At 39.0% G+C, this 27150-nt stretch overlaps 1 protein-coding gene across 2 annotated transcripts in view; it reads left to right on the top strand.

Moving 5' to 3' along the window:
- Nucleotides 1–15260, top strand: part of bchs (WD repeat and FYVE domain containing 3 bchs) — an 89556-nt gene extending 74296 nt beyond the window's left edge. For both annotated transcript variants that reach the window (XM_087343681.1, XM_087343680.1), the window contains exons 46-50: nucleotides 389–637; nucleotides 1374–1583; nucleotides 2289–2400; nucleotides 2739–2936; nucleotides 5376–15260. In XM_087343681.1, the coding sequence (XP_087199807.1) occupies nucleotides 389–637; nucleotides 1374–1583; nucleotides 2289–2400; nucleotides 2739–2936; nucleotides 5376–5496 (890 nt within the window). In that variant the 3' untranslated portion in view covers nucleotides 5497–15260. The remainder of the gene's footprint in view (nucleotides 1–388; nucleotides 638–1373; nucleotides 1584–2288; nucleotides 2401–2738; nucleotides 2937–5375) is intronic.
- Nucleotides 15261–27150: the final 11890 nt, after the last annotated feature.

A 27150-nucleotide genomic window follows, 5' to 3' on the forward strand; every position in this document is an offset into this window, starting at 1 on the left:
TTTTCTTCTTCAGTTTTTTGAACATATCTACAGAATTGGTTTGTTTGGTACTTGGAGCATAATGAAGATCAGATTACACACATTTTTCTTTTTGAAGCCCTCAGATTTGTGACTTCATCACTAATTCCAATAGCCTTACTTTGGATTTTGCCCTAAGGCAATTTGTTACAGCCTCCATTACCAAAATGTTATATCTTCCTTGCATGTCAATGTCCAGGGGATTTGACCCCAAAAATTCAGTTCATTTTTTATTTACCCAAACAGACCTGTTGCCCTATTCAAGTTACTAAAACTACAGTTTAATGTGTGAAACTTAAATTGGATCTTTCTTGTTGAGGTTTTTGGTTACAGTTGTGTATTTATTGTGTAATTATTTATGTCTGTGCAGAAAGCACAGAGGAAGCGATGGATTCTGAACAACTGCATCATGCTGGGAAGGGTGACCTTCATCGCCAGCAAGCAGTCAGATTGGCAAGTACTGAGACACAGGATTCCCCTCAGCAGAGTCCTGTCATAATGCGTCGCAAGTCATCTGCACGAGCCAATCCTGCATTCAGAAAGAGTGAGGGCAGTCGCCTTCTGACTGGGTCAGTGGAAGGTCACCAGTACAGTCGTGCTGAGAGTGAAGGTGGACCAGGTAGAGTGGGTGCTCTGTGTTTGTTGTGCATTTTGCATTCTGTATAATTAGTTTCCCGTAGCTTAACTTTATTGCTCCTTATTATTCCATACCACTTATGTTTTTAGATGACTAATACAAGCTACTTGCTTGCCTTATCTTTCAAAACAGAAAAGTAGAACATTTATTTTTTAAGGCATTTGGTAGTGAGGTTACAATCCATTATAATCAAAATACAACAGTGTCCATAATTATCACCACAATAATTTTCCCTCTCTCATTGTGCAGGTACCTGATGGTTATCATTTTTCTGTCTTGTCCTTATTTTCATGAAGCTGTTGCCATCAAGACAACACCGTTCCATTTCATCATCATGCTCACGGATTAGGCTATGTAATCAGGCCCAAATATAATTTTTAACATTTCAATTTAAATACATTTAAAATATATCTGCAAAAATGTTAAACCTGGTCTGTGTTTTTATTCTCTGGGCATCTTTGGTGTCACCTTTTTTATGCATTCACAGTTAATATACTTCAAGTGTATGTTTCCTAACTTGTTTATGTTGGTATTCATGGAATGTTCTTGAGATATTGGAATTTTCCATCCTTGCTAGGTGTTCCAGCAATCTTACTGATGCCCTCTTATTTGTCCTGCAACCATTTTGCTTATTTATGTATTTATTACTGTGATCTTTCTTTTATCAAAGTCTGAGCTGTGACACAGTCACCTACCAGTGTCTGATTTTGTATTCCAGGGGCTGGAAGTACTGAGAATGATAGGCTCAGTTCTGGGTCTGTGCAGGAAGATGGCTCAGGAGGCAGAATGAGGGCTAGTAAGAGTGATACGAGTCTTACAGATTCATTTGTGATGGTGGGAGAAGCAGATTTGAGTGATGTGCCCTCCACAGTGCGAAAGGATGAGGTACAGCGGAGGAGACAAAATCCTCAGAATATACTCAGGGAAGGTGAGTGGCATTTGATTTAGAAAATTAGAATTGATTATCTTTCTTCCTAGACGTAAGTCCAACTGACTTGTTTTTGGTAACACAGAACAGAATCTGTTCACCTTTTTTGAGATATTTCTAAGAATTCTCTTCCTGGATGGTACAAGTACAATTCATACTATTATATAAATTTCACATAATATAAACAAAGGGTTCACGTAAAGTAATGATAAGCTACAAATAAATCTACCCATTACACACAGAAGATAATTTATCACTTATTTGTAAACAACGTAAATTCATTGACAGGGTAAAAGGAGTGTGTAATTAAGTATATTTTTAATGCTACATTAAATTGCTTCTTCTTATTTACAAGATTTTTGAGACTATTGAAAATTTTGATTCCTGCGTTAAATGCACTCTTCTGAAAGCATGAGAGGTTGGCAACTGGTCTATGAAGCTGATTTTTATTCCTTGTGTTGATACTGTGTACAGCAGAAAGTGAAGACATTAAATCAATATCAGATTGTGAAATACTTGGCATTACTGTTTTATGTTATTTATTTAAGGTTCCTATCATCTAGCTTCCTGTGACAGTGCAGTCATTTCATTCTTAGATTTTGTACATTTAAGATTTTATTCACTTTTATGTTCATAATTACAGCTTTCCAGAGAAACAAAACAGAGATGAATTATGATGCTACCTAATGCTTGGTTTGTTTGTAGGCTTCAAGTGGCAACGTCAGCTGGTCTTCCGCAACAAGTTGACAATGCATACAGCATATGATCGCAAGGACAATGCTGAACCGGCATCTATAACAGCTCTAGCTGTCTCTAAGTAAGATTATAAATTGAAAACTGATACATAAACATATTTGGGAAATGTTAATTAAATATTTAGATTGTACAGATGGCTCAAATATTTGCACTTATAATATTGCATTGGTACTTCAAAGGTTATGGTGAAATTTCTTCTTCTACAGTTCTGTTAATATATAAATGTAGAAGTATCTGTGATGTTTTTATTTTGGAATAAAGGGTGCTTATAATACATTATAAAAGTATATCTTTTCATTCCTGTTATTATTAAAATTCTCTGCAAGTCCATAAAGTCAGTCACTTAAGTGTGTTCTTATTTTGTAACTTATTTGTGATACGATGTGGTTCATTTTGTAGAGACCATCGCACTGTATATGTTGGAGACACACGAGGACGTGTGTTTTCCTGGAGTGTATCTGACCAGCCAGGGCGAGCTGTGGCTGACCACTGGCTCAAGGATGAGGGTGCAGACACCTGCGTAGGCTGCGGGGTACGATTCAACCTTTATGAGAGACGACATCACTGTCGAAATTGTGGTCAAGTCTTCTGTTCAAAGTAAGTGAGGTAGCATTTCAGATTTTGTTGGCCTCATCATACTGATCCATGTCACAGTTTTGTTTGGTTGTAACAGACATAATTATTCACATATTATCTAAAAATGAATTTTGTTTGCTCTGTTACATCGTACCATTGGAAGCCACCAATAAACACTAGTGCCATTTGGTGTATGCTTCAGAAAATTTATGTGCTTATGGATCTTTGAACAATGCCTGGCTTTTATAGAGGTCATTATCAATCAGTACAGTGGCTTTGCAAATCTAGTTTTACATTTCTCTTTGATATAACATATTTTTGTGTTGGAAATTATGTTGGGATTGCCTGAAGCTTCAAAGTAATGTTTGACGGCTTTCAGATATTGAAATTTGTTATTAGTGGAAATTTTGCATCCAGATCACTGATTTGAGTAATTATGCACAAAGTACATGTACGTATATTTATACGTGGAAGGTCATGTCTTTCATCTGTCTGTGTATTTCATCTCCAAAAGCACTAAATAAATTTTATTTTAACTTGATATTTAATCTGCTGAAGGTTGTCAAGTAAATTTAATTTTAATTTGTATTATTCTGTGAAGCCCAAATCATACTTTGTGGTTTGTATCAAAAACAGCTCATCGAACAAATATTGAGACATAACATAATATATACACCTCATTAAAATCTATGTGTTTTATTTAATAAATTTTTGGTGGGGTTAATATTAAACAAAATATAAAGTAATTTCTGGCTGTGTGCATTGATATCACTAGTTTGGTTGGTTATGCACTGTAGAAAACAACACATTTGGAAAACATGATTCGTTTTCAAGTTCTGGTGACATATACTATACTGACAGAAGCAACCAAGAACAAGCAGAACTTCTTGCCAAATACAGAAACTTCTTTGTCTGTCAGTGAGGTACTTGTCTGTGTTCCAAAGGTTTCAATTCTTATCTCATATTCAGAATATCTTGAATATGGGAAGTTGAATAATTTGTACATTTATATAATTAGTTTATTTGTTTGTTTTTTTGTATTTTGATGTTTCACTTTTAGGCATATTATTTATCTCATTTACTGCTAATTATTTTTAATAAATTAATGAATTGATATATTATCATTATATTGTACATTTATATTTTTAGTTCATTGTTTGTTTGTTTTTTTATTGTTATATTTATTGTTAGTGCTTGGCTGTTATTGGCCTCCTTTGGCTGTTGCCAAGCACTCTAATAAATGAATTGAATTGAATTATTGTATGTATTATCACCCTATTGGCATATTCATCGCCCTGATGACGGAGGCAGTATGACCTCCGAAACGTTGGTTAACATCGACCAGACTACACAGCGCAACAACCCAGAAGACAGAAATCTTCATACTCACCGCTGTGAAAACCTCAAATCTGACATACAATATATTTCCACTACATATTTAAATAAGCATGTGCCTAGAAACATGAATTTTATAACTTCGTTGGTTTGCATATGTATACATGCAACATTTAAAAAAAACAGTGGTATTCTCTTCAGACATCTCAACTTTCATAAATAGGAGACATCCATATATGACTAACAGCGTCATGAATTATCTGTTGAATATTGTATATATGTAACATTAAAGAAAATATAATTACAGAATTAATATTCTTTACTTCTCCCATTTGGTCTGTTTTGTAGGATAATTTGCTGTTGGTCATATCTGTATATCAGATTTTTCTCAGGAATTGCTTATAATAGGCACGTGGTATAAGATACAGGTGCCTGTAAGTTTCATTTGAAACCTTTTTTCAGGACATTGTGTTATTTATTATTATTCAGTGTTCTGTCTTACGACAGGTCCATTGCTCTGCCCAAAAAGAGCTCTCCAGTTTTCCCTATCCTCAGCTTCTCGTTTTAAGTCCTGGAACGTCATCTTCTTTCCTTGTTTAAGATCGTCGGTTAGCTGTATCAATCTTCTTCCTAGTCCTCTCTTTCCTTCAACCTGGCCTTCGGTGATATCACTCATTAATCCATTCCTTCTCATAATATGTCCCAGCCAGTTAGCTTTCCTTCGTGTAATCTTTGCTCGTTGACTCTCCTCAATACTTCTTCGTTGGTCACTCGATCCGTCCACCTGATCTTCTCTATTCTTCTCCAACACCACATTTCAAAACTCTCCATGTATTTCTGTTCCTTCTTCCTGAGTGTCCAAGTCTCTGCTCCATACAGCGCGACACTCCATACGTAACACTTCACTAGTTTCTTCTTCATCTCCAAGCCCAACTTGCTAGTGAGAAGGTTTTTGATTAGTCTTCTAGACATTGTGTATTGAACAAAATATGAGGAATGAAGACTGTCATGTAGTATCTCTACTGATGATTAGCTAGCTGTGCCAACAATAAATTTGTATGGCAGTGAGTAAATAACATGCTTCAGAGCCTCTGTTGGATTTCAGCTTGAAATTTAATGTCGCAGGTGCAGCCGTTTTGAGTCAGAAATCTCTCGTCTGCGCATTCTGAAGCCAGTCCGCGTCTGTCAGGGTTGCTACGCTGCTTTGAAGACACAGCATCATTCTGGAGATTCTGCAGGAACGTAGTCCAGTCCAGTAAGCAATACTTCTCATACTTTATTTCATTGTGTGTGTGTGTGTGTGTGTGCGAGCGCGCGCGTGTGCATGTGTTCGCACATGTCTGTGTATACATTTACAAGTGTACATGTATGTTTTCTACAAATGTAGCATGGCTAGATTCATCTCGCCAACTGCCCTACAGTTTTTTCTGTTTCTTTTGAAGGGGATATGCTTTTCAGTGAGTTTTGTTAAAAATATTTTATTTTTCTTAAATTTAAATTAGTCATGTATGAACTGCAGACATTATTACAATATTCTGAAGTTTAATAGAAATTGTGCATTAATATTTTATGATATTTTATTTGGCCATTGTTTATTATTACGGTATCATTCTAAAGTTTATTGACTGTGATTTAAATTGTATACTGGATACAGAATATCTCTGAACCTGACCTATGTCATGATAAGAGGGGAAGGGAAGATGAGAAGGGAAAGGGAGGGAGCAGGACACTACATGCACTGTTGCTTGGCAGTCTTTCCCCCCCCCCCCCCCATGTCACCTGGCTGGCCTCCAGAGTATTTGTATGTGTATTGTCCGCGAGGCACGAGAGTAGACGTGGCCTTGTCAGCTGTTGCTCGTGTGGAAGGGGGAAAGTGCATTCTGCGCATGCGCTGGTGATGTATTCCTTACATTAAGAACATTGTGCTATCAGTCAGTACATTAGCTCATGACATACGGCCCGTATAAGCTGCGGGTGTTTTTTGGTCCGCTAGTAGCACAGAATTTTACCCCCACCTCCCTCAAAGATGTCAGGTCTACTCTCGTGCCTCGTGGACAATATCTGTAGTGGTCAGTGAACCTTGGAAATATCTTGCTGCACGTATAACAATTGTAAAATTTCTGAACGTCAGTATGTTTCGGAGACTGGCTCTGTCTCCATCTTTAGGTAAAAGGACAAGGAAGATGCCTGTAGACAAAGATAATCTTTATCGATGGGTATAAATACAATCAAGAAGGCTGAATATGTGTAAGAACAGTGGGAGGTGGGCACAGAATTTGCTGCTCTTGTATATATTCATCTTTTTTTAATGTGCCTGCTGATGAAGATAATGTTTATGTAATGGGCTGTACATTTTTCATCTTTCTTATTTTTTTACCTGATGACAGAGACAGGTCCAGTCTTCAAAATGTGCTAACATTTTTTATAAATTTTATAATTATAATTTAAGTCACATTATTACAATCATACTATGTGCTGAGGAACTACTAAGCATATGAGATGGAAAAATGGGAGGTGCATGGAACTGAATAAATGAAAGACAAAGAGGAGTAACTTAAAATAGAATGTAATAAGCATCTAAAAATATAAAGAGAAAAACAAAAAGGAATTAATGTGTATTTGTGTTAACAGCTTTGCAATATGTACCGACGGTAATACTTGGTATCACATACAAATAGTTGATTGTGTAGTGAAGTCGACAGTGTAACCAGGTGGAGTATTTCCTGACAAACAGATTGTACATGAATGGGCACCTTTTAGTCATCATCATCATCAGTTGCATGACAAATGTTTTAGTAGTTCCTGTTTAGCTTTCATTCATTTTTTTTTATCTTTAAAGGTTACATCTACAAACATAAATTGGAATGTAACTTTTGTGTTATTGAAAATTAAGTTTTCTGTTACAGAGAATTGTTGGAAAGACATGATCTGAAGCCATGTTATGATTTTATTTTAAGATAAAACTGAATTGTAGCATTGTGCACACTAATGTGCAATACTCATTTTCAGAATTTAATTGAGGTGGACCACAAGGTGGAAGGTTTGCTTGGGATGCCAGATACCCTCGTGCTGAAACTATCTCTTGACATTATCAAACTATTTTGTGAGACTGCAAACTGATAGAAGGAAAATTAATAAAAAAATGTAATTTTTGAGCTTTGACATAAATTATTTACAAATAACAGAGAAATCTCTCATCTTCTGAGGAAACTACATTTCATACACTACCTACAAATAGGAAGTGTACCATACAAAATTTTAATTTTCACAATTTAAATCATATGCCCCAGAAATCAGTCTTGTATGCAATGAATACACATTACTGTAGGAAATCACAGAAGATGCATCAGTGTAGTAGTTTTCCCTGTAACAGAAATATCTTAAAGAGTACACATCACATTTACAACCACTTACAGGGGTTAAGTTTTGTAAACATTGTTCTTTTCTTCCTCTGCCAACAAAACAGAATAATTCCTACCTTTGAAAAGCATTGACAGTTACCTTCAAGTGTACATATGGCACTCTTGCATCTGTCAGTCACAAGGAACTACAGTAAAACCCCTCAAGTTGGACACCCCTATATCCTGGACAGCCCTTATATTGGACACTTTCAATTGGAACCGGTGGATATCCTATAATTTTACATGTCCAGAACACTCTATATCTTGGACACCCCCTTATCCGGGAACTTGAACACCCCTTTTGTTGTAAGTTGGACAGGTTCATGCACTTTGCTTCGATGCTTTTCAGGGAAACTTTTTCACTTACATATTTTATTTTGAATTTCTGACCGATGAATGCCTCGTCTCTTAAGGATTATCTTATGGACATTGAACCCATCATTGGAATGCATTGCAAGTGTTTAACTATTCTTTTGCTGAACCCTTAACTGGACTACACTATTGCAGAAGACACAATTTTAACTCCGCTTGCATTTGAGTTCAGACTGCGTTAACAGAAATGGAATTTTTCTTTTTGCGATGGGGAAGCGAAAATTGGTGGATTTAACTTTAGAAAATGTTATTGAGGCTGGGGTGTAATGTGCAATGCATGGGAGTGGGCTTCTAAAGATTATTATTAATACTATTGTCATTAATTCTTAATTCAAGTAAGCCTAGAGTAGTTGTAAATAGATTATATTGTCATTAGACCACAATCTGATTTTTTCTTTCCCTATATCTTGGACACCTCTATAAGTTGGACACATTTTTGTGGAACCCCAAGTGTCCAACTTAGAGAGGGTTTTCTGTACTACAAACGCACTGACTGACTTCTTTGGCTCCGGCAATCAGGAATGGCAACAGTATTAGCTCATGGCACTAAGAGGGTTGAAGTATTAGTAGATGTATATCAGTAAGTAATATGAAACAGGATGTGTGTGACAGGCGTCCATTGTGTTTCTTCTTGAGAGGTAACTGATGCAAATGGAAATATACCTAACTGAAAGCCCTGATGTAGGATATTCCCCAGGAAACCAGTAATTCACTTCTTTTGGAAGTATTCTGCTATTAAGTTTCATTACTGTCATCACAAAAGAGTACTCATTGTTCCTGTCCAGTTAATTTCATCTTCATCTATTTTCATAACATACTTTTTAATAATGTTTTTCGTTCTGTGCCTTGTACCTGTAGCGGTCTCTTTTGAGGAAGCCTTGTATGTAGAAAATTTTGCTTGTTTTGGGGAATCTTACATTCTGAAAAAGATGAAATGTATTTGGTAATGTTACATGAAACCTTTTTATGCCTGGGAAATTTTTAATATTTCTATACCTACCCATCACAATATTGCAATTTTCAAAGTCATGGCAGTATCATACGTTGTTGCAACACAAACAGCGGAGCTCAGGCTAGTTGAACGTTTTGCAGGATAAGACATGATTATGAATAATCACTCACAGAATGAGGAATCTCACTATTGAAGGTGTTGAGAACAAACACTGACAATGGGTTATGTCATTTGCAATGTAACATTTTAAAACTAAATAATATAAAAATGATGTAATATCAAATGAAAATGTGAAACAATATATAATTCATGTTGATATGTGAGTTTTTGGGTTTGCACGTTGTTGAGTATGAAGATAATTGTCTTCTGGGATGTTGTGCCATACAGTCTGGTAGATACTGACTGACGTTTCGGAGACACTTACTGCCACCATCCAGATTGCCCTGATGATGGATGCAGTAAGCACCTCTGAGATATCATTCAGTGTCTTCCAGCATCTTTATTGACATTTTCATGATGATGATGATGATGATGATGATACAAATTTGTATCTGTGCAATATCTGACAGGCTACCAACTTTATATCTTTGGTTCTACATTCTGCCAAATCTAACCTGTTTGTTGAAACACTGAGCCTGACTCATGAGGCAAGATGGTATCCATTCTGGGCAACATCTAGATAGACTTATGATTGTTTTAAAATACCCTAGCTTTTATATTTTAAGTAGTTGCCAACAGAAGTGATTAGAATGTTTGTCGTAGAAATTTCTGTAAACTGTCTTTTAGTTCCCATAATTTGTTTTGGCAAATACAAATAAACATCAACATTTAAATGCCAACAAAAAAGACGAATGAAAATAAAGGACGTCACTTGCTTATGGACAAATTCTGGAATCAATAATAGCTGGTACATATGAATCCTGAATATTTACATTTATATAGTTGAGTATCACGGTGGTCTAGCGGTTAGAACGCTGGCCTTGTAATCCTGGGGTCTCAGGTTCGATTCCCGGCGGTGCCCGAATTTAAAACTTGTGTTGGGCAAGGCCGTGGTCTAGGCAACACGGAGTTTTCCTCCGGGGGCTTCCCCGGTTTCTCCGTGGCATCCCAACAATTACTCCATTCACACACAGAAGAAGGCAATGGCAAACCACTTCTGGATCATCTGCCAAGAACGTATATGAACAGGTCCCAGTCCGAGAAAAGGATGGAAGGATCCAGTTCATATGGACCTGTCGTCAGACAGAACACTAAATAAATAATAAATAGTTGAGTATCACTAATTTGAAACTGTGTAGGAAGAACATTTAGCATATTTGAATTGATGCCACATTAGTAGTTAAAAGTACTTCTCTGATCTGCTTCTCAGCTGAGACTGCTGCAGTTCTAAATATTATATTGTTCCATGAACTTAAATATGCTGTTTTACGTGATCAAGTAGCACACAGAATGACTTGAGTATCTTCTTTGTTTCTTCAACCAGAGATGCAGTTTCTGTTACATTTCCAATCCACGTTTGTAGAAGTTTTTTTGTTGGCGTATGTTTTCAATTTTATTTGCATTTTCTGTTGGGCATCTACATTTGGTTACTGTTTCTTTTCCATTCATTCACATTTCTTATGTATTTCCTCTAACGTGTATTAGCAGTTGCTAGGTCATCTGCTGCAAGATAGGCAACCCACGAGCACAGCCACATTCGACATCCATTTCTGAAATTATTAAATGTAATTACCTTATTTTTGTGATAAGACAAAAATCTGTACTATTATGGGTAGTATGAAGTCATGTTCATTTTAGGTTTCTGACAGTTAAACTGAATTAACATACCAGATGAAGTACTGCCAACAATACTACGTGGTACCTAGGCTCAGTGTTTCAGCAAATTATCTAGTAAATGTACAGGGAAGCTTTGTAATACAGTTATGTTCGGTAGCAAGTAGGACCTGGAATACACAAAACTTGGCATGTGAATGTGTAATCAGAAAGTAATGGGTGGCTTGGTGGATTTTATTGTTTCCCCCTCGATGAAAGACTTTATGAAATAATTTAGACTAATTGTATAGGAATATTAGATAACAAAACTCCTGTGATCAAACTGATGAGAAAGTGATCTTTCAAATGATATTTAAAAAAATTATTTATCAAAATGTATTAATCAATTTTAAGGTAGCCTTTTAGAGATAGCAGTTGAATTAGCAATGTTGAGACTATTTATGTCATTAGCTAATTAAGAACTTTGAGCGTTAATTTATTTATACTGCTTTAGAAATGTCTATACATAATTATATGTGTGTGTACTTGTACAGTAAAAGGGGTATGTTATATGATTTGAAGCTTTTGCAGCAACTAAACTCGATAAAATCTTCTTGGGCCATCAGCCACATCAAATGGTTGCACGAAGATACCACGGTTTCGGAAACCATATTATGTCCCTGTCGTCAAGGTTCTGATATCAGAACTCTGACCATTAGACGTAGCTGATTGCCCGAGAAGATTTTATTATGTGTTTAATCTGAAATTCTCTTTTCTTATATAAAATATGACAGAGGATGAAGATTAAGTGAAAATGAATAGTGGCAATCATTTAGGTGTCCAAATTAATACCCACCTGATGTAAGTTGGAGAGAGTATGCGTGCGCGTGTGTGTGTGGGGGGGCACAAGAATAACTGTGATGGAACTGTACAGGTTAGAAAGAAAATTATGTTATATCCATATCTATTCAGCATTAGTTTTAAGATGAGATTTGAAGTTCTAACAGCAGCAGATATGTTGATTGTGGCGTGCCAGATTGTGATATCATGTGGTCTTGTAGGTAGCTACAAAAGTTCCTCTGAAACATTGGTAACCACCTACAAGACCACACCATCACAACTTAGGAGACCACAATCAATATTTCTAAGGTCATCTTTGACATAGAGGAGTGCAGTTTTGATTATAACAGACATTTCCATTCCATTGAGCATTGTTGTTGTTTCTCGGATCTACAAACCTGTCGTGGGTTTTTGCCGCCTCCTTTTCGGAGATTTCTTGGTCTTGGTTGTGAATTAGTGAGTGACCAGTCCATTGAGCATTACTTGTTAAAAATCTAAGAATTTTCGAAACTTAACAACTTTTTTCAAACTTGCTAGTTTCGGACTCCAAGCTATCTTTAGACCATTTGGAATCAGCAGTAACCTGGCAGATCATCTGTGGTGGTGTAACTGTTTTAAAGAGCTAAATTTGAGAATAAGTGTTTGTAGTCCACAGAATCTCACATAAGCAGAAAGTTGAGCACTTCACATTATTTTCTGGTAGTTACAAGAAAATCGAAAGAAAGTCAAAATAACAAGTAAATTGGACTACACGAGATTTACTGTAGGTTATAATGCAATGTGGTTTATAATATTTGTTTCTAATTGAACAATGTAATACCTATATTGCCTAGTAGATGGTGCTCTGTTAAGTTGGTCTCACGAAAATGGAATCTCATTTTATTTGTTTTAAAACAAGTAAATGAAAACCTTGATATTAACAGCTTATTTTGTGTTTATAAAGCAATGAGTTTTCTTAAGGAGAGCCATCACAGTTGTGATTGTATTGTGGTCTGCAGTATATTCTAGCACTGTTGTATGATTTTATTCTGTATGAATAACCCACATTGATTGTACCCAGGGGGTACCTTTATGATTTCAATGAAGTGCCTCAACTACTGTAATATATTTTAGTGGAACACATCATATTTATAAGCTCTCTAGGACAAAGGCTTATTTCCACTTAGAAGTTAGTGTTATGCAGTATTTAGTCAACTTATGGATAGCATCAGTATTTGAATCTCTGTACACGTGTTAGCAGTATTCATGAACGTTATGTTTCATAAATGTAAATCAAATCGTTGAACTGAAAACACTCTTTTTATTTGTATTTATGTTGCCAATCAGTAATTAAATCTGATGTGGGGAGAAATGTTTGGAATGTTTATTTTTCAACCATTTTCAGGTGACAAAAGTAGCTAATGTACAGTATTTTATTAAAGAAACTTCAAATCTTGGCAATGTCAAAACAGATTACAAAAGAGTATGAGGGGTTTAAGATTGACTTGTTCTAAATAATTCATATTAATAGTGGGTGTGGGTGTGTGGTGAGAAATGTTACTGATTATGTTAAATGATCAATTTATTACTGTCAATGAAACAACAGCGAAGCCAGTCACTCTGTAATGTAAGTGGTTATGATTTGATGCAGTGATCGAGTGGTGAGTGTAGTGTCACTTTCAGGTCTTTTTTGTTGCAATTTGGGATTCTTATGTTTCTTGTCACAAATTAAACAGGATATTTTTATTGTGTATGACCTGTCTGATTGTGCAGTAACAGAAAACAAGTAGATAAACTACTGGCATCCACAACTGCTTGATGTTCTGTTTGATCTGTACACCTCAGAATTTTTACGTTGTTATAGGTTGTTCAGAATTACTAACATTTTGCTGCAAGTTATTAGTCAAAAATTAAGCTTCATGAGACAGGAGAAAATGTGAATGATTATCTTCTGTGAAATGGATGAAGATTAATTTTATGGCTCTTTGGGTGTCGTGCCAAGTTAAATACTTTGTACTTGAGCTGAAGTCGAATTTCTGTCACCGCATACCTAAAACAGTACTGTATAGTGATCAGTACTGCCAAATCTCATCTCGTATTCGCATTTCAGATATCATAAGCACAAAACCTCATGTCGTTAGAAACAAACTGGAGCATGTGGTGGAGATGTGTTTACGTTGAATATGATGACTACACAGATTTCAAATTAGAACTGTAATGCATTCCAGGTTGAAGGCATGTTGATGTCCTCCTGAATGATTACAGCTATAATCCAACCAAGGCAAGGTAAAGTCTGTGGCAAAGCATGTGAATATTTGTTTTATCTTCCGCGTTACAGTTACCTCCAGGACCACATGTTGATGTGATTTATTATGAATTGCTGATGACTTTACATGTCACATGCTTTTCCACTCATAATTATAGTGTGTCCATAAATAGTTACTTTATATTTTCAAATCATAATGTTGAAAATATGTCTGCATTCAAGGCACTGACAACATAGACAATAAATCCTCTTCTCACTAAGATGGCTTAAATGCTTTAATATCACTCAACATGATGACTGGAAAAGTTTATACCAGGTAAGTTCATAACGCTTCTGCGTCTTGAGGTTATTTTTATTTAATGAATTTACTGACATTGTAACTGGTTGTATAAATATGTTGTTTTATCCAAGAGATATAATCCGAAACTTTCGCAGATCACGGAACGAGTTCTGAGGAATTTAAACATGTATAAATTTGTTACATACAGTCACTAGAAGCTGTCCTTTTTACAATAAAAAAAATTGTGTTAGTCTCTTCAGGCATGGCTACTTGGCTCACATGCAAGACCAGTATGGACAATCTATAACTATTCAGATCCATAGACATACCAAAGCCTTACTATCTAAAAGAGTTACATGTTAGCATTTATTAGGTCTTAATATTTGTTTAGCTTTGAGAAATGTGTCATGATTGAATTATGTGTTACAACTTAGTTACCATTCCAATGTAAAATGGAGGATATGTTGTATTTTGATGTGGTTGAAAACTGTAATCTTGGGCCAGACTTGCAAGTATCAATTTGCCTTGTTGTTTTGTGTTTTGCAAAGCTGATGACAACCCTGTTTTTAAATCAGAATTTCTAGTCAAATCCAGTCATATACAAGTAACAATAATTTGTAGTTGTAGTTTAGAAACAAAGAAATGTTCTAGCACAGTAAACATGTAAGGGCTATTTTCTGTGTCTTCATTACCAAAGATGTTCTGTCATATTAAAATTTACTGTAAAAGGAAGACTTTTTTTTTAAGATTTGTCAGTGAACTGAAAAGTTCTGTAATGGTAGTTAATAAATGTCATCAGAATGACGTGGTCCTATCACTTTGTCACAAAGTGTGACTAGACCCATGAGAGACTGAACTTCTGCACACCATTCCATGATACTTTACACAAATTATTCTCTAATACCTTATTGCCTCCTTTCTAACCTTCCATGAACATTATGTGTCAGTAATCCGAAGTGACAGAACTTTAACCAACAGCCAGAAGTCTCATGCCTCTGTGTGTTACTCATTGCAATGTGTGAGTTTGTGGTGATTGTAAGTAGAATACATAATCTTATATATGCTAAAGGTAGAACTGGGCATGCATATAGATTTGTATATGTTCTGTAAAACACTGTTACTTTGAAGTGTCAGGGATAAAAACTTGTAATTAAATGAATTTAGATAATTTGATTTTTCACTTCAATTAGTTGTCCTTGACTGCTAATAAACACTTCATTCTAAAAGTGGCAGAAATAGATTTTTTATAACAAACAATCAAGTTCATCTGAATTACGATCACAAATTCAGTTTGAACATTAATACATGAAAGCGATAATTTGATAGAATGATAATGTTTTGTTATGTATTATGAAAACTTCAGTTTAATTTTGTCTTGTGAGATTTGGAGTTCTCACAGCAGTGTCAATGTTGGTTTTCTGGGTTAATAATGTTATGTAGACTTCTAGGTAGATACCACCATTTCAGAGGAACATACTGCTTCCATCTTCATGGTTGAAGCAAACAAACAGCCTCCTCTGCCGCACACTCTCTGATGGTCGCGGTCTGTGCCATAAACCATCTCTGCACAATCCGTTCTCTGTATCACCACATTTGTGCCCAGCTGTCTTACCAAATATCTGGTTCGACAGAAACCGGGTGAGGGACAGGTCGATACAGGCAGAGACAGTGTGAGACAGACACAGTCCAGAAAATAATGGGCGAGTCACATAATGTGGCAGGCAGAGACCGAGTCAAGCTGACACCGGGTGAAGCACACCGTAGCACAATGTCTCTGATGGACGCTGTCTCTGAAGACTCGGTCTCTACACGATTCGATTTCTGTATCACCCATTAACAGCCAGGCTGTCTTTACAAAGCCCTGGTTCGACAGAGACACGGTGGGCCACAGAACCAATGAAGCAGAGAGAGTGTGATACATACAGAGTCACACAATGGCCAGGTGATGAAACGAAAGTGACAAGAATTGACTGGGTGAGGCTGAGACAGAGTCAAGCCGATACCGGGTTGAGCACACACCATACCAAACAGAGACTGGTGAAGCACAGACCAAGTCAAGCAGAGACCGTGTGAGACAGAACGTGTCAAGCAGAGATAGGGTGAATCACAGACGGTGCATAGCAGAGACGATTGAGACACAGACCCAGTCAAGCAGAGACCGGTTGAAGCATGGACCGTGTCCGGCAGAGAGCCGTGGAGGCAGAACGTGTGATACAGAGACCTATTCGTGTAGACTTGGTGTGGCAGACACTGGGTCTAGCAGACATCCAGTGTGGCAGAGAACGTGCCTAGCAAAGTACCATTCAGGTGAAGACCGGGTGGGGAGAATTTGAAATTCCTTTTAAACTTTTCAAAAAATCGAAAAATGCTGGAAAATGTCAAAAAGCACACAGAATATAAAATTTTCTAAAATTAGGAACAGAATTAAAGGTGATTTTTTTCCAATTTTTCTTAGTTGTGTTCGCCTCTTAGACAATTTCCAGCAATTATTGGTTTTCGTAAAATCTTAAAAATTTTGATTTTTTTTAAAAAAATTAGAAATATTCGTAAATGTCGTGAAAAGCGAAAATAAATGAATATTTACGAAATCATCGGAAAAAAATTTGAGGTCCGAATTTTTCAAAAATTTTCAGTGTTGTGCGCTGTTTGGGCATTTCCCTTCATTTCTTCTATTTTCGAAAATTTTGAATATTTTTTCTAAACAGAGATGCCTGTCAAACTCGGTGAATGCCTCTCACTTTCCCTGCCCTATTAGGCCTCTATCTCACCTGCCTCGGTGTCTGCACCAACCGGCCTCTCCAGGACTCGGTCTCTGCCGGTCAAGGTCTCTGCCTTTGGTGTTGTCTGCCGCACCAGAGCTCTTTAGAGACGGCACGTCAGAACCGTATCATACAGAGATCGGTCCATGCAGACAACCGGGTCAGGCACAGACCACATTCGTCAGAAACAGTCCGAGAGAGAACGATTCTGCATGGCATTACGTGGGGCGGATTTTGAAAAATTACAAAATTTTCAAAAAATGCTGCAAATTGTCCAAAAAGCGGACAAAAACCAAAAACATTCAAAATTTTTTTTCGAAATTTTCAAAACAAATTTGGTTTTGTGCGCTTTTCAGACAATTTCCAGCATTTTTCATTTCTCTAAAATTTTGAATTTTTTTTCTAAAATCTCCCCAAGAGATGCATGCCAACCTCGGCGAATGCCTCACCCTGTCTCTGCCGGACTCGGCCTCGATCCTTTCCGATTGCTGACTGCCTCGATTTCTGCACAACCGGCCTATGCAAGGCTCGATGTGTGGCCGACCGTGTCCCTGCCCGTCTCGGAATCTGCCTTACGTGTTGCATCACGCTCCTCGGCTTATAGAAGACGGCACGTAAGAGCCCGTGTGAGGCAGATACCGCGTTCGTAAGAGACACAGTACATCAGACACTGTCCGACGGCGATCTGTCCAGCATGTCATCAGGTGGGGTGAAGTTTGAAAGAAATTTTGAAATTTTTTCAAAATTTTCGAAAAATCAAAAAACGCTGGAAATTGTCCAAAAAGCGCACAAAACCAACAATTTTTGAAAAATTGCACTTTGAAATTTTTTTCAAAAATTTTAAAATTTATTGGTTTTGTGCGCTTTTCAGACAATTTTCAGCGTTTTTTGATTTTTCGATTTTTTTTTTCAAAAAACTCACCAAGAGATGCATGCCAACCTCGTCGAATGCCTCACCCTGTCTCTGCCAGACTCGGCCTCGATTCTTTCCGATTACTGACTGCCTCGATTTCTGCACAACCAGCCTACGGAGGGCTCGATGACTGGCCGCCCGTGTATCTGCCCGTCTCGTTATCAGCCTTATGTGTTGCATCCCGCACCTCGGCTTATAGAAGTCGGCACGTAAGAGCCCGTGTGAGGCAGAGACCGCGTTCTTAAGAGACACAGTACATCAGACACTGTCCGACGGCGATCTGTCCAGCATGTCATCAGGTGGGGTGAAGTTTGAAAGAAACTTTGAAATTTTTTCAAAATTATTGGAAAATCAAAAAATGCTGGAAATTATCCAAAAAGCGCACAAAACACAAATTTTTTGAAAAATTTCACATTCAAATTTTTTTTCGAATTTTTCAAAAAAAATTTGGTTTTGTGCGCTTTTCAGACAATTTCCAGCGTTTTTTGATTTTTCGAAAATTTTGAAAAAATGTTCACAAGTCACCCGAAGGAACGCATGCCAGCCTTGGTGAATGCTACCGCCCGTCTCTGCCGGACTCGGCCTATATCTCACGCTCTTGCTGAATGCCTCCTTGTGTTCATCAATCGGCCTCTGCAGGACTCGGTGTGTGGCCGACTGTCTCTGCCCGTCTCGATCTCTGCCTTACGAGGTGTCTGTTTCACGTGGGCTTCTCAGAGACTGCACGTCAGAGGCCGTGTGTGGCAACGACCGTGTTCGTCAGAGACACGTAGATAAGAGACCATCCGATAGAGACCGGTCCGTGAAGGCATCAGGTGGAGAGAATTTTGAATTTTTTTTTTTAAATTTTGAAAATTTTCGAAAAATCAAAAAATGCTGGAAATTATCCAAAAATCGCACAAAACACAAAATTTTTGAAAAATTTCACATTCAATTTTTTTTCGAATTTTTCAAAAAAAATTGGTTTTGTGCGCTTTTCAGAAAGTTTCCAGCATTTTTGAATTTTCGAAAATTTTGAAAAAATGTTCACAAGTCACCCGAAGGAACGCATGCCAGCCTCGGTGAATGCTACAGCCCGTCTCAGCCGGACTCGGCCTCTATCTCACTCTCTTGCTAACTGGATCGTTGTGTTCATCAATCGGCCTCTGCAGGACTCGGTGTGTGGCAGACTGTCTCTGCCCGTCTCGATCTCTGCCTTACGAGGTGTCTGTTGCACGTGGGCTTCTCAGAGACTGCACGTCAGAGGCCGTGTGTGGCAACGACCGTGTTCGTCAGAGACAGTAGATAAGAGACCATCCGATAGAGACCGGTCCGTGAAGGCATCAGGTGGGGAGAATTTTGAATTTTTTTTTTGAAAATTTCGAAAATTTTCGAAAAATCAAAAAATGCTGGAAATTAACCAAAAAGCGCACAAAACACAAAATTTTTGAAAAATTTCACATTCAAAATTTTTTTCGAATTTTTCAAAAATTTTTGGTTTTCTGCGCTTTTCAGAAAGTTTCCAGCATTTCTTGATTTTTCGAAAATTTTGAAAAAATTTTCACAAGTCACTCGAAGGAATGCATGCCAGCCTCGGTGAATGCTACAGCCCGTCTCAGCCGGACTCGGCCTCTATCTCACGCTCTTGCTGACTGCCTCGTTGTGTTCATCAATCGGCCTCTGCAGGACTCGGTGTTTGACCGACTGTCTCTGCCCGTCTCGATCTCTGCCTTACGAGGTGTCTGTTGCACGTGGGCTTCTCAGAGACTGCACGTCAGAGGCCGTGTGTGCCAACGACCGTGTTCGTCAGAGACAGTAGATAAGAGACCATCCGATAGAGACCGGTCCGTGAAGGCATCAAGTGGGGAGAATTTTGAATTTTTTTTTGAAAATTTCCAATATTTTCGGAAAATCAAAAAATGCTGGAAATTATCCAAAAAGCGCACAAAACACAAAATTTTTTTAAAAATTTCACATTCAAATTTTTTTTCGAATTTTTCAAAATTTTTTGGTTTTGTGCGCTTTTCAGAAAGTTTCCAGCATTTTTTGAATTTTCGAAAATTTTGAAAAATTTTTCGAAAATTTTGAAAAAATTTTCACAAGTCACCCGAAGGAATGCATGCCAGCCTCGGTGAATGCTACAGCCCGTCTCAGCCGGACTCGGCCTCTATCTCACGCTCTTCCTGACTGCCTCGTTGTGTTCATCAATCGGCCTCTGCAGGACTCGGTGTTTGGCCGACTGTCTCTGCCCGTCTCGATCTCTGCCTTACGAGGTGTCCGTTGCACGTGGGCTTCTCAGAGACTGCACGACAGAGGCCGTGTGGCAACGACCGTGTTCGTCAGAGACAGTAGATAAGAGACCATCCGATAGAGACCGGTCCGTGAAGGCATCAGGTGGGGAGAATTTTGAATTTTTTTTTTAAAATTTCGAAAATTTTCGAAAAATCAAAAAATGCTGGAAATTATCCAAAAAGCGCACAAAACACAAAATTTTTGAAAAATTTCACATTCAAATTTTTTTTGAATTTTTCAAAAAATTTGGTTTTGTGCGCTTTTCAGAAAGTTTCCAGCATTTTTTGAATTTTCGAAAATTTTGAAAAAATTTGACAAGTCACCCGAAGGAATGCATGCCAGCCTCGGTGAATGCTACAGCCCGTCTCAGCCGGACTCGGCCTCTATCTCACGCTCTTCCTGACTGCCTCGTTGTATTCATCAATCGGCCTCTGCAGGACTCGGTGTGTGGCCGACTGTCTCTGCCCGTCTCGATCTCTGCCTTACGAGGTGTCTGTTGCACGTGGGCTTCTCAGAGACTGCACGTCAGAGGCCTTGTGTGCCAACGACCGTGTTCGTCACAGACACAGTAGATAAGAGACCATCCGATAGAGACCGGTCCGTGAAGGCATTAGGGGGGAGAATTTTGAATTTTTTTTTGAAAATTTCGAAAATTTTCGAAAAATCAAAAAATGCTGGAAATTATCCAAAAAGCGCACAAAACACAAAAATTTTGAAAAATTTCACATTCAAATTTTTCAAAAATTTTTGGTTTTCTGCGCTTTTCAGAAAGTTTCCAGCATTTTTTGAATTTTCGAAAATTTTGAAAAAATTTTCACAAGTCACCCGAAGGAATGCATGCCAGGCTCGGTGAATGCTACAGCCCGTGTCAGCCGGACGCGGCCTCTATCTCACGGTCTTCCTGACTGCCTCGTTGTGTTCATCAATCGGCCTCTGCAGGACTCGGTGTTTGGCCGACTGTCTCTGCCCGTCTCGATCTCTGCCTTACGAGGTGTCTGTTGCACGTGGGCTTCTCAGAGACTGCACGTCAGAGGCCGTGTGTGGCAACGACCGTGTTCGTCAGAAACACAGTAGATAAGAGACCATCCAATAGAGACCGGTCCGTGAAGGCATCAGGTGCGGAGAATTTTGAATTTTTTTTTTAAAATTTCGAAAATTTTCGAAAAATCAAAAAATGCTGGAAATTATCCAAAAAGCGCACAAAACACAAAATTTTTTAAAAATTTAACATTCAAAGTTTTTTTTGAATTTTTCAAAAATTTTGGTTTTGTGCGCTTCTCAGAAAGTTTCCAGCATTTTTTGAATTTTCGAAAATTTTGAAAAAATTTTCACAAGTCACCCGAAGGAATGCATGCCAGCCTCGGTGAATGCTACAGCCCGTCTCAGCCGGACTCGGCCTCTATCCCACGCTCTTATTGACTGCCTCGTTGTGTTCATCAATCGGCCTCTGCAGGACTCGCTGTGTGGCCGACTGTCTCTGCCCGTCTCGATCTCTGCCTTACGAGGTGTCTGTTGCACATGGGCTTCTCAGAGACTGCACGTCAGAGGCCGTGTGTGGCAACGACCGTGTTCGTCAGAGACAGTAGATAAGAGACCATCCGATAGAGACCGGTCCGTGAAGGCATCAGGTGGGGAGAATTTTGAATTTTTTTTTGAAAATTTCGAAAATTTTCGAAAAATCAAAAAATGCTGGAAATTATCCAAAAAGCGCACAAAACACAAAATTTTTGAAAAATTTCACATTCAAATTTTTTTCGAATTTTTCAAAAATTTTTGGTTTTGTGCGCTTTTCAGTAAGTTTCCAGCATTTTTTGAATTTTCGAAAAATTTGAAAAAATTTTCACAAGTCACCCGAAAGAATGCATGCCAGCCTCGGTGAATGCTACAGCCCGTCTCAGCCGGACTCGGCCTCTATCTCACGCTCTTGCTGACTGCCTCGTTGTGTTCATCAATCGGCCTCTGCAGGACTCGGTGTGTGGCCGACTGTCTCTGCCCGTCTCGATCTCTGCCTTACGAGGTGTCTGTTGCACGTGGGCTTCTCAGAGACTGCACGTCAGAGGCCGTGTGTGCCAACGACCGTGTTCGTCACAGACACAGTAGATAAGAGACCATCCGATAGAGACCGGTCCGTGAAGGCATTAGGGGGGAGAATTTTGAATTTTTTTTTGAAAATTTCGAAAATTTTCGAAAAATCAAAAAATGCTGGAAATTATCCAAAAAGCGCACAAAACACAAAAATTTTGAAAAATTTCACATTCAAATTTTTTTCGAATTTTTCAAAAATTTTTGGTTTTCTGCGCTTTTCAGAAAGTTTCCAGCATTTTTTGAATCTTCGAAAATTTTGAAAAAATTTTCACAAGTCACCCGAAGGAATGCATGCCAGGCTCGGTGAATGCTACAGCCCGTGTCAGCCGGACGCGGCCTCTATCTCACGGTCTTCCTGACTGCCTCGTTGTGTTCATCAATCGGCCTCTGCAGGACTCGGTGTTTGGCCGACTGTCTCTGCCCGTCTCGATCTCTGCCTTACGAGGTGTCTGTTGCACGTGGGCTTCTCAGAGACTGGACGTCAGAGGCCGTGTGTGGCAACGACCGTGTTCGTCAGAGACAGTAGATAAGAAACCATCCGATAGAAACCGGTCCGTGAAGGCATCAGGTGGGGAGAATTTTGAATTTTTTTTTGAAAATTTCGAATATTTTCGAAAAATCAAAAAATGCTGGAAATTATCCAAAAAGCGCACAAAACTAAAAAATTTTGAAAAATTTCACATTCAAATTTTATTTCGAATTTTTCAAAAAAATTGGTTTTGTGCGCTTTTCAGAAAGTTTCCAGCATTTTTTGATTTTTCGAAAATTTTGAAAAAATTTTCACCAGTCACCCGAAGGAATGCATGCCAGCCTCGGTGAATGCTACAGCCCGTCTCAGCCGGACTCGGTCTCTATCTCACGCTCTTGCCGACTGCCTCGTTGTGTTCATCAATCGGCCTCTGCAGGACTCGGTGTGTGGCCGACTGTCTGCCCGTCTCGATCTCTGCCTTACGAGGTGTCTGTTGCACGTGGGCTTCTCAGAGACTGCACGTCAGAGGCCGTGTGTGGCAACGACCGTGTTCGTCAGAGACAGTAGATAAGAGACCTTCCGATAGAGACCGGTCCGTGAAGGCATCAGGTGGGGAGAATTTTGAATTTTTTTTTTGAAAATTTCGAAAATTTTCGAAAAATCAAAAAATGCTGGAAATTATCCAAAAAGCGCACAAAACACAAAATTTTTGAAAAATTTCACATTCAAATCTTTTTTCGAATTTTTCAAAAATTTTTGGTTTTGTGCGCTTTTCAGAAAGTTTCCAGCATTTTTTTTAATTTTCGAAAATTTTGAAAAAATTTTCACAAGTCACCCGAAGGAATGCATGCCAGGCTCGGTGAATGCTACAGCCCGTGTCAGCCGGACGCGGCCTCTATCTCACGGTCTTCCTGACTGCCTCGTTGTGTTCATCAATCGGCCTCTGCAGGACTCGGTGTTTGGCCGACTGTCTCTGCCCGTCTCGATCTCTGCCTTACGAGGTGTCTGTTGCAAGTGGGCTTCTCAGAGACTGCACGTCAGAGGCCGTGTGTGCCAACGACCGTGTTCGTCAGAGACAGTAGATAAGAGACCATCCGATAGAGACCGGTCCGTGAAGGCATCAGGTGGGGAGAATTTTGAATTTTTTTTTTGAAAATTTCGAAAATTTTCGAAAAATCAAAAAATGCTGGAAATTATCCAAAAAGCGCACAAAACTAAAAATTTTTGAAAAATTTCACATTCAAATTTTATTTCGAATTTTTAAAAAAAATTTGGTTTTGTGCGCTTTTCAGAAAGTTTCCAGCATTTTTTGAATTTTCGAAAATTTTGAAAAAATTTTCACCAGTCACCCGAAGGAATGCATGCCAGCCTCGGTGAATGCTACAGCCCGTCTCAGCCGGACTCGGCCTCTATCTCACGCTCTTGCTGACTGCCTCGTTGTGTTCATCAATCGGCCTCTGCAGGACTCGGTGTGTGGCCGACTGTATCTGCCCGTCTCGATCTCTGCCTTACGCGGTGTCTGTTGCACGTGGGCTTCTCAGAGACTGCACGTCAGAGGCCGTGTGTGGCAACGAATGTGTTCGTCAGAGACCGTAGATAAGAGACCTTCCGATAGAGACCGGTCCGTGAAGGCATCAGGTGGGGAGAATTTTGAATTTTTTCTTTGAAAATTTCGAAAATTTTCGAAAAATTAAAAAATACTGGAAATTATCCAAAAAGCGCACAAAACACAAAATTTTTCAAAAATTTCACATTCAAATTTTTTTCGAATTTTTCAAAAATTTTTGGTTTTGTGCGCTTTTCAGAAAGTTTCCAGCATTTTTTGATTTTTCGAAAATTTTGAAAAAATTTTCACCAGTCACCCGAAGGAATGCATGCCGGCCTTGGTGAATGCTACCGCCCGTCTCTGCCCGGCCTCTGTCTCACGCTCTTGCTGACTGCCTCGTTGTGTTCATAAATCGGCCTCTGCAGGACTCGGTGTGTGGCCGACTGTCTGCCCGTCTCGATCTCTGCCTTACGAGGTGTCTGTTGCACGTGGGCTTCTCAGAGACTGCACGTCAGAGGCCGTGTGTGGCAACGACCGTGTTCGTTAGAGACAGTAGATAAGAGACCATCCGATAGAGACCGGTCCGTGAAGGCATCAGGTAGGGAGAATTTTGAATTTTTTTTTTGAAAATTTCGAAAATTTTCGAAAAATCAAAAAATGCTGGAAATTATCCAAAAAGCGCACAAAACACAAAATTTTTGAGAAATTTCACATTCAAATTCTTTTCGAATTTTTCAAAAAATTTTGGTTTTGTGCGCTTTTCAGTAAGTTTCCAGCATTTTTTGAATTTTCGAAAAATTTGAAAAAATTTTCACAAGTCACCCGAAAGAATGCATGCCAGCCTCGGTGAATGCTACAGCCCGTCTCAGCCGGACTCGGCCTGTATCTCACGCTCTTCCTGACTGCCTCGTTGTGTTCATCAATCGGCCTCTGCAGGACTCGGTGTTTGGCCGACTGTCTCTGCCCGTCTCGATCTCTGCCTTACGAGGTGTCTGTTTCACGTGGGCTTCTCAGAGACTGCACGTCAGAGGCCGTGTGTGCCAACGACCGTGTTCGTCACAGACACAGTAGATAAGAGACCATCCGATAGAGACCGGTCCGTGAAGGCATTAGGGGGGAGAATTTTGAATTTTTTTTGAAAATTTCGAAAATTTTCGAAAAATCAAAAAATGCTGGAAATTATCCAAAAAGCGCACAAAACACAAAATTTTTGAAAAATTTCACATTCAAATTTTTTTCGAATTTTTCAAAAATTTTTGGTTTTGTGCGCTTTTCAGTAAGTTTCCAGCATTTTTTGAATTTTCGAAAAATTTGAAAAAATTTTCACAAGTCACCCGAAAGAATGCATGCCAGCCTCGGTGAATGCTACAGCCCGTCTCAGCCGGACTCGGCCTCTATCTCACGCTCTTCCTGACTGCCTCGTTGTGTTCATCAATCGGCCTCTGCAGGACTCGGTGTGTGGCCGACTGTCTCTGCCCGTCTCGATCTCTGCCTTACGAGGTGTCTGTTGCACGTGGGCTTCTCAGAGACTGCACGTCAGAGGCCGTGTGTGGCAACGACCGTGTTTGTCAGAGACACAGTAGATAAGAGACCTTCCGATAGAGACCGGTCCGTGAAGGCATCAGGTGGGGAGAATTTTGAATTTTCTTTTTGAAAATTTCGAAAATTTTCGAAAAATCAAAAAATGCTGGAAATTATCCAAAAAGCGCACAAAACACAAAATTTTTCAAAAATTTCACATTCAAATTTTTTTTCGAATTTTTCAAAAAATTTTGGTTTTCTGCGCTTTTCAGAAAGTTTCCAGCATTTTTTGATTTTTCGAAAATTTTGAAAAAATTTTCACAAGTCACCCGAAGGAATGCATGCCGGCCTTGGTGAATGCTACCGCCCGTCTCTGCCCGGCCTCTATCTCACGCTCTTGCTGACTGCCTCGTTGTGTTCATCAATCGGCCTCTGCAGGACTCGGTGTGTGGCCGACTGTCTCTGCCCGTCTCGATCTCTGCCTTACGAGGTGTCTGTTGCACGTGGGCTTCTCAGAGACTGCACGTCAGAGGCCGTGTGTGGCAACGACCGTGTTCGTCAGAGACAGTAGATAAGAGACCATCCGATAGAGACCGGTCCGTGAAGGCATCAGGTGGGGAGAATTTTGAATTTTTTTTTGAATATTTCGAAAATTTTCGAAATATCAAAAAATGCTGGAAATTATCCAAAAAGCGCACAAAACACAAAATTTTTGAAAAATTTCACATTCAAAATTTTTTTCGAATTTTTCAAAAAATTTTGGTTTTCTGCGCTTTTCAGAAAGTTTCCAGCATTTTTTGAATTTTCGAAAATTTTGAAAACATTTTCACCAGTCACCCGAAAGAATGCATGCCAGCCTCAGTGAATGCTACAGCCCGTCTCAGCCGGACTCGGTCTCTATCTCACGCTCTTGCTGACTGCCTCGTTGTGTTCATCAATCGGCCTCTGCAGGACTCGGTGTGTGGCCGACTGTCTCTGCCCGTCTCGATCTCTGCCTTACGAGGTGTCTGTTGCACGTGGGCTTCTCAGAGACAGCACGTCAGAGGCCGTGTGTGGCAACGACCGTGTTCGTCAGAGACAGTAGATAAGAGACCTTCCGATAGAGACCGGTCCGTGAAGGCATCAGGTGGGGAGAATTTTGAATTTTTTTTTGAAAATTTCGAAAATTTTCGAAAAATCAAAAAATGCTGGAAATTATCCAAAAAGCGCACAAAACACAAAATTTTTCAAAAATTTCACATTCAAATTTTTTTTCGAATTTTTCAAAAATTTTTGGTTTTGTGCGCTTTTCAGAAAGTTTCCAGCATTTTTTTAATTTTCGAAAATTTTGAAAAAATTTTCACAAGTCACCCGAAGGAATGCATGCCAGGCTCGGTGAATGCTACAGCCCGTGTCAGCCGGACGCGGCCTCTATCTCACGGTCTTCCTGACTGCCTCGTTGTGTTCATCAATCGGCCTCTGCAGGACTCGGTGTTTGGCCGACTGTCTCTGCCC

This window comes from Zootermopsis nevadensis, unplaced genomic scaffold, assembly GCF_977971745.1.
Source record: "Zootermopsis nevadensis isolate Lab colony 2312 unplaced genomic scaffold, Znev_1.0 Znev_ptg000006l, whole genome shotgun sequence".
NCBI lineage: Eukaryota > Metazoa > Arthropoda > Insecta > Blattodea > Termopsidae > Zootermopsis > Zootermopsis nevadensis.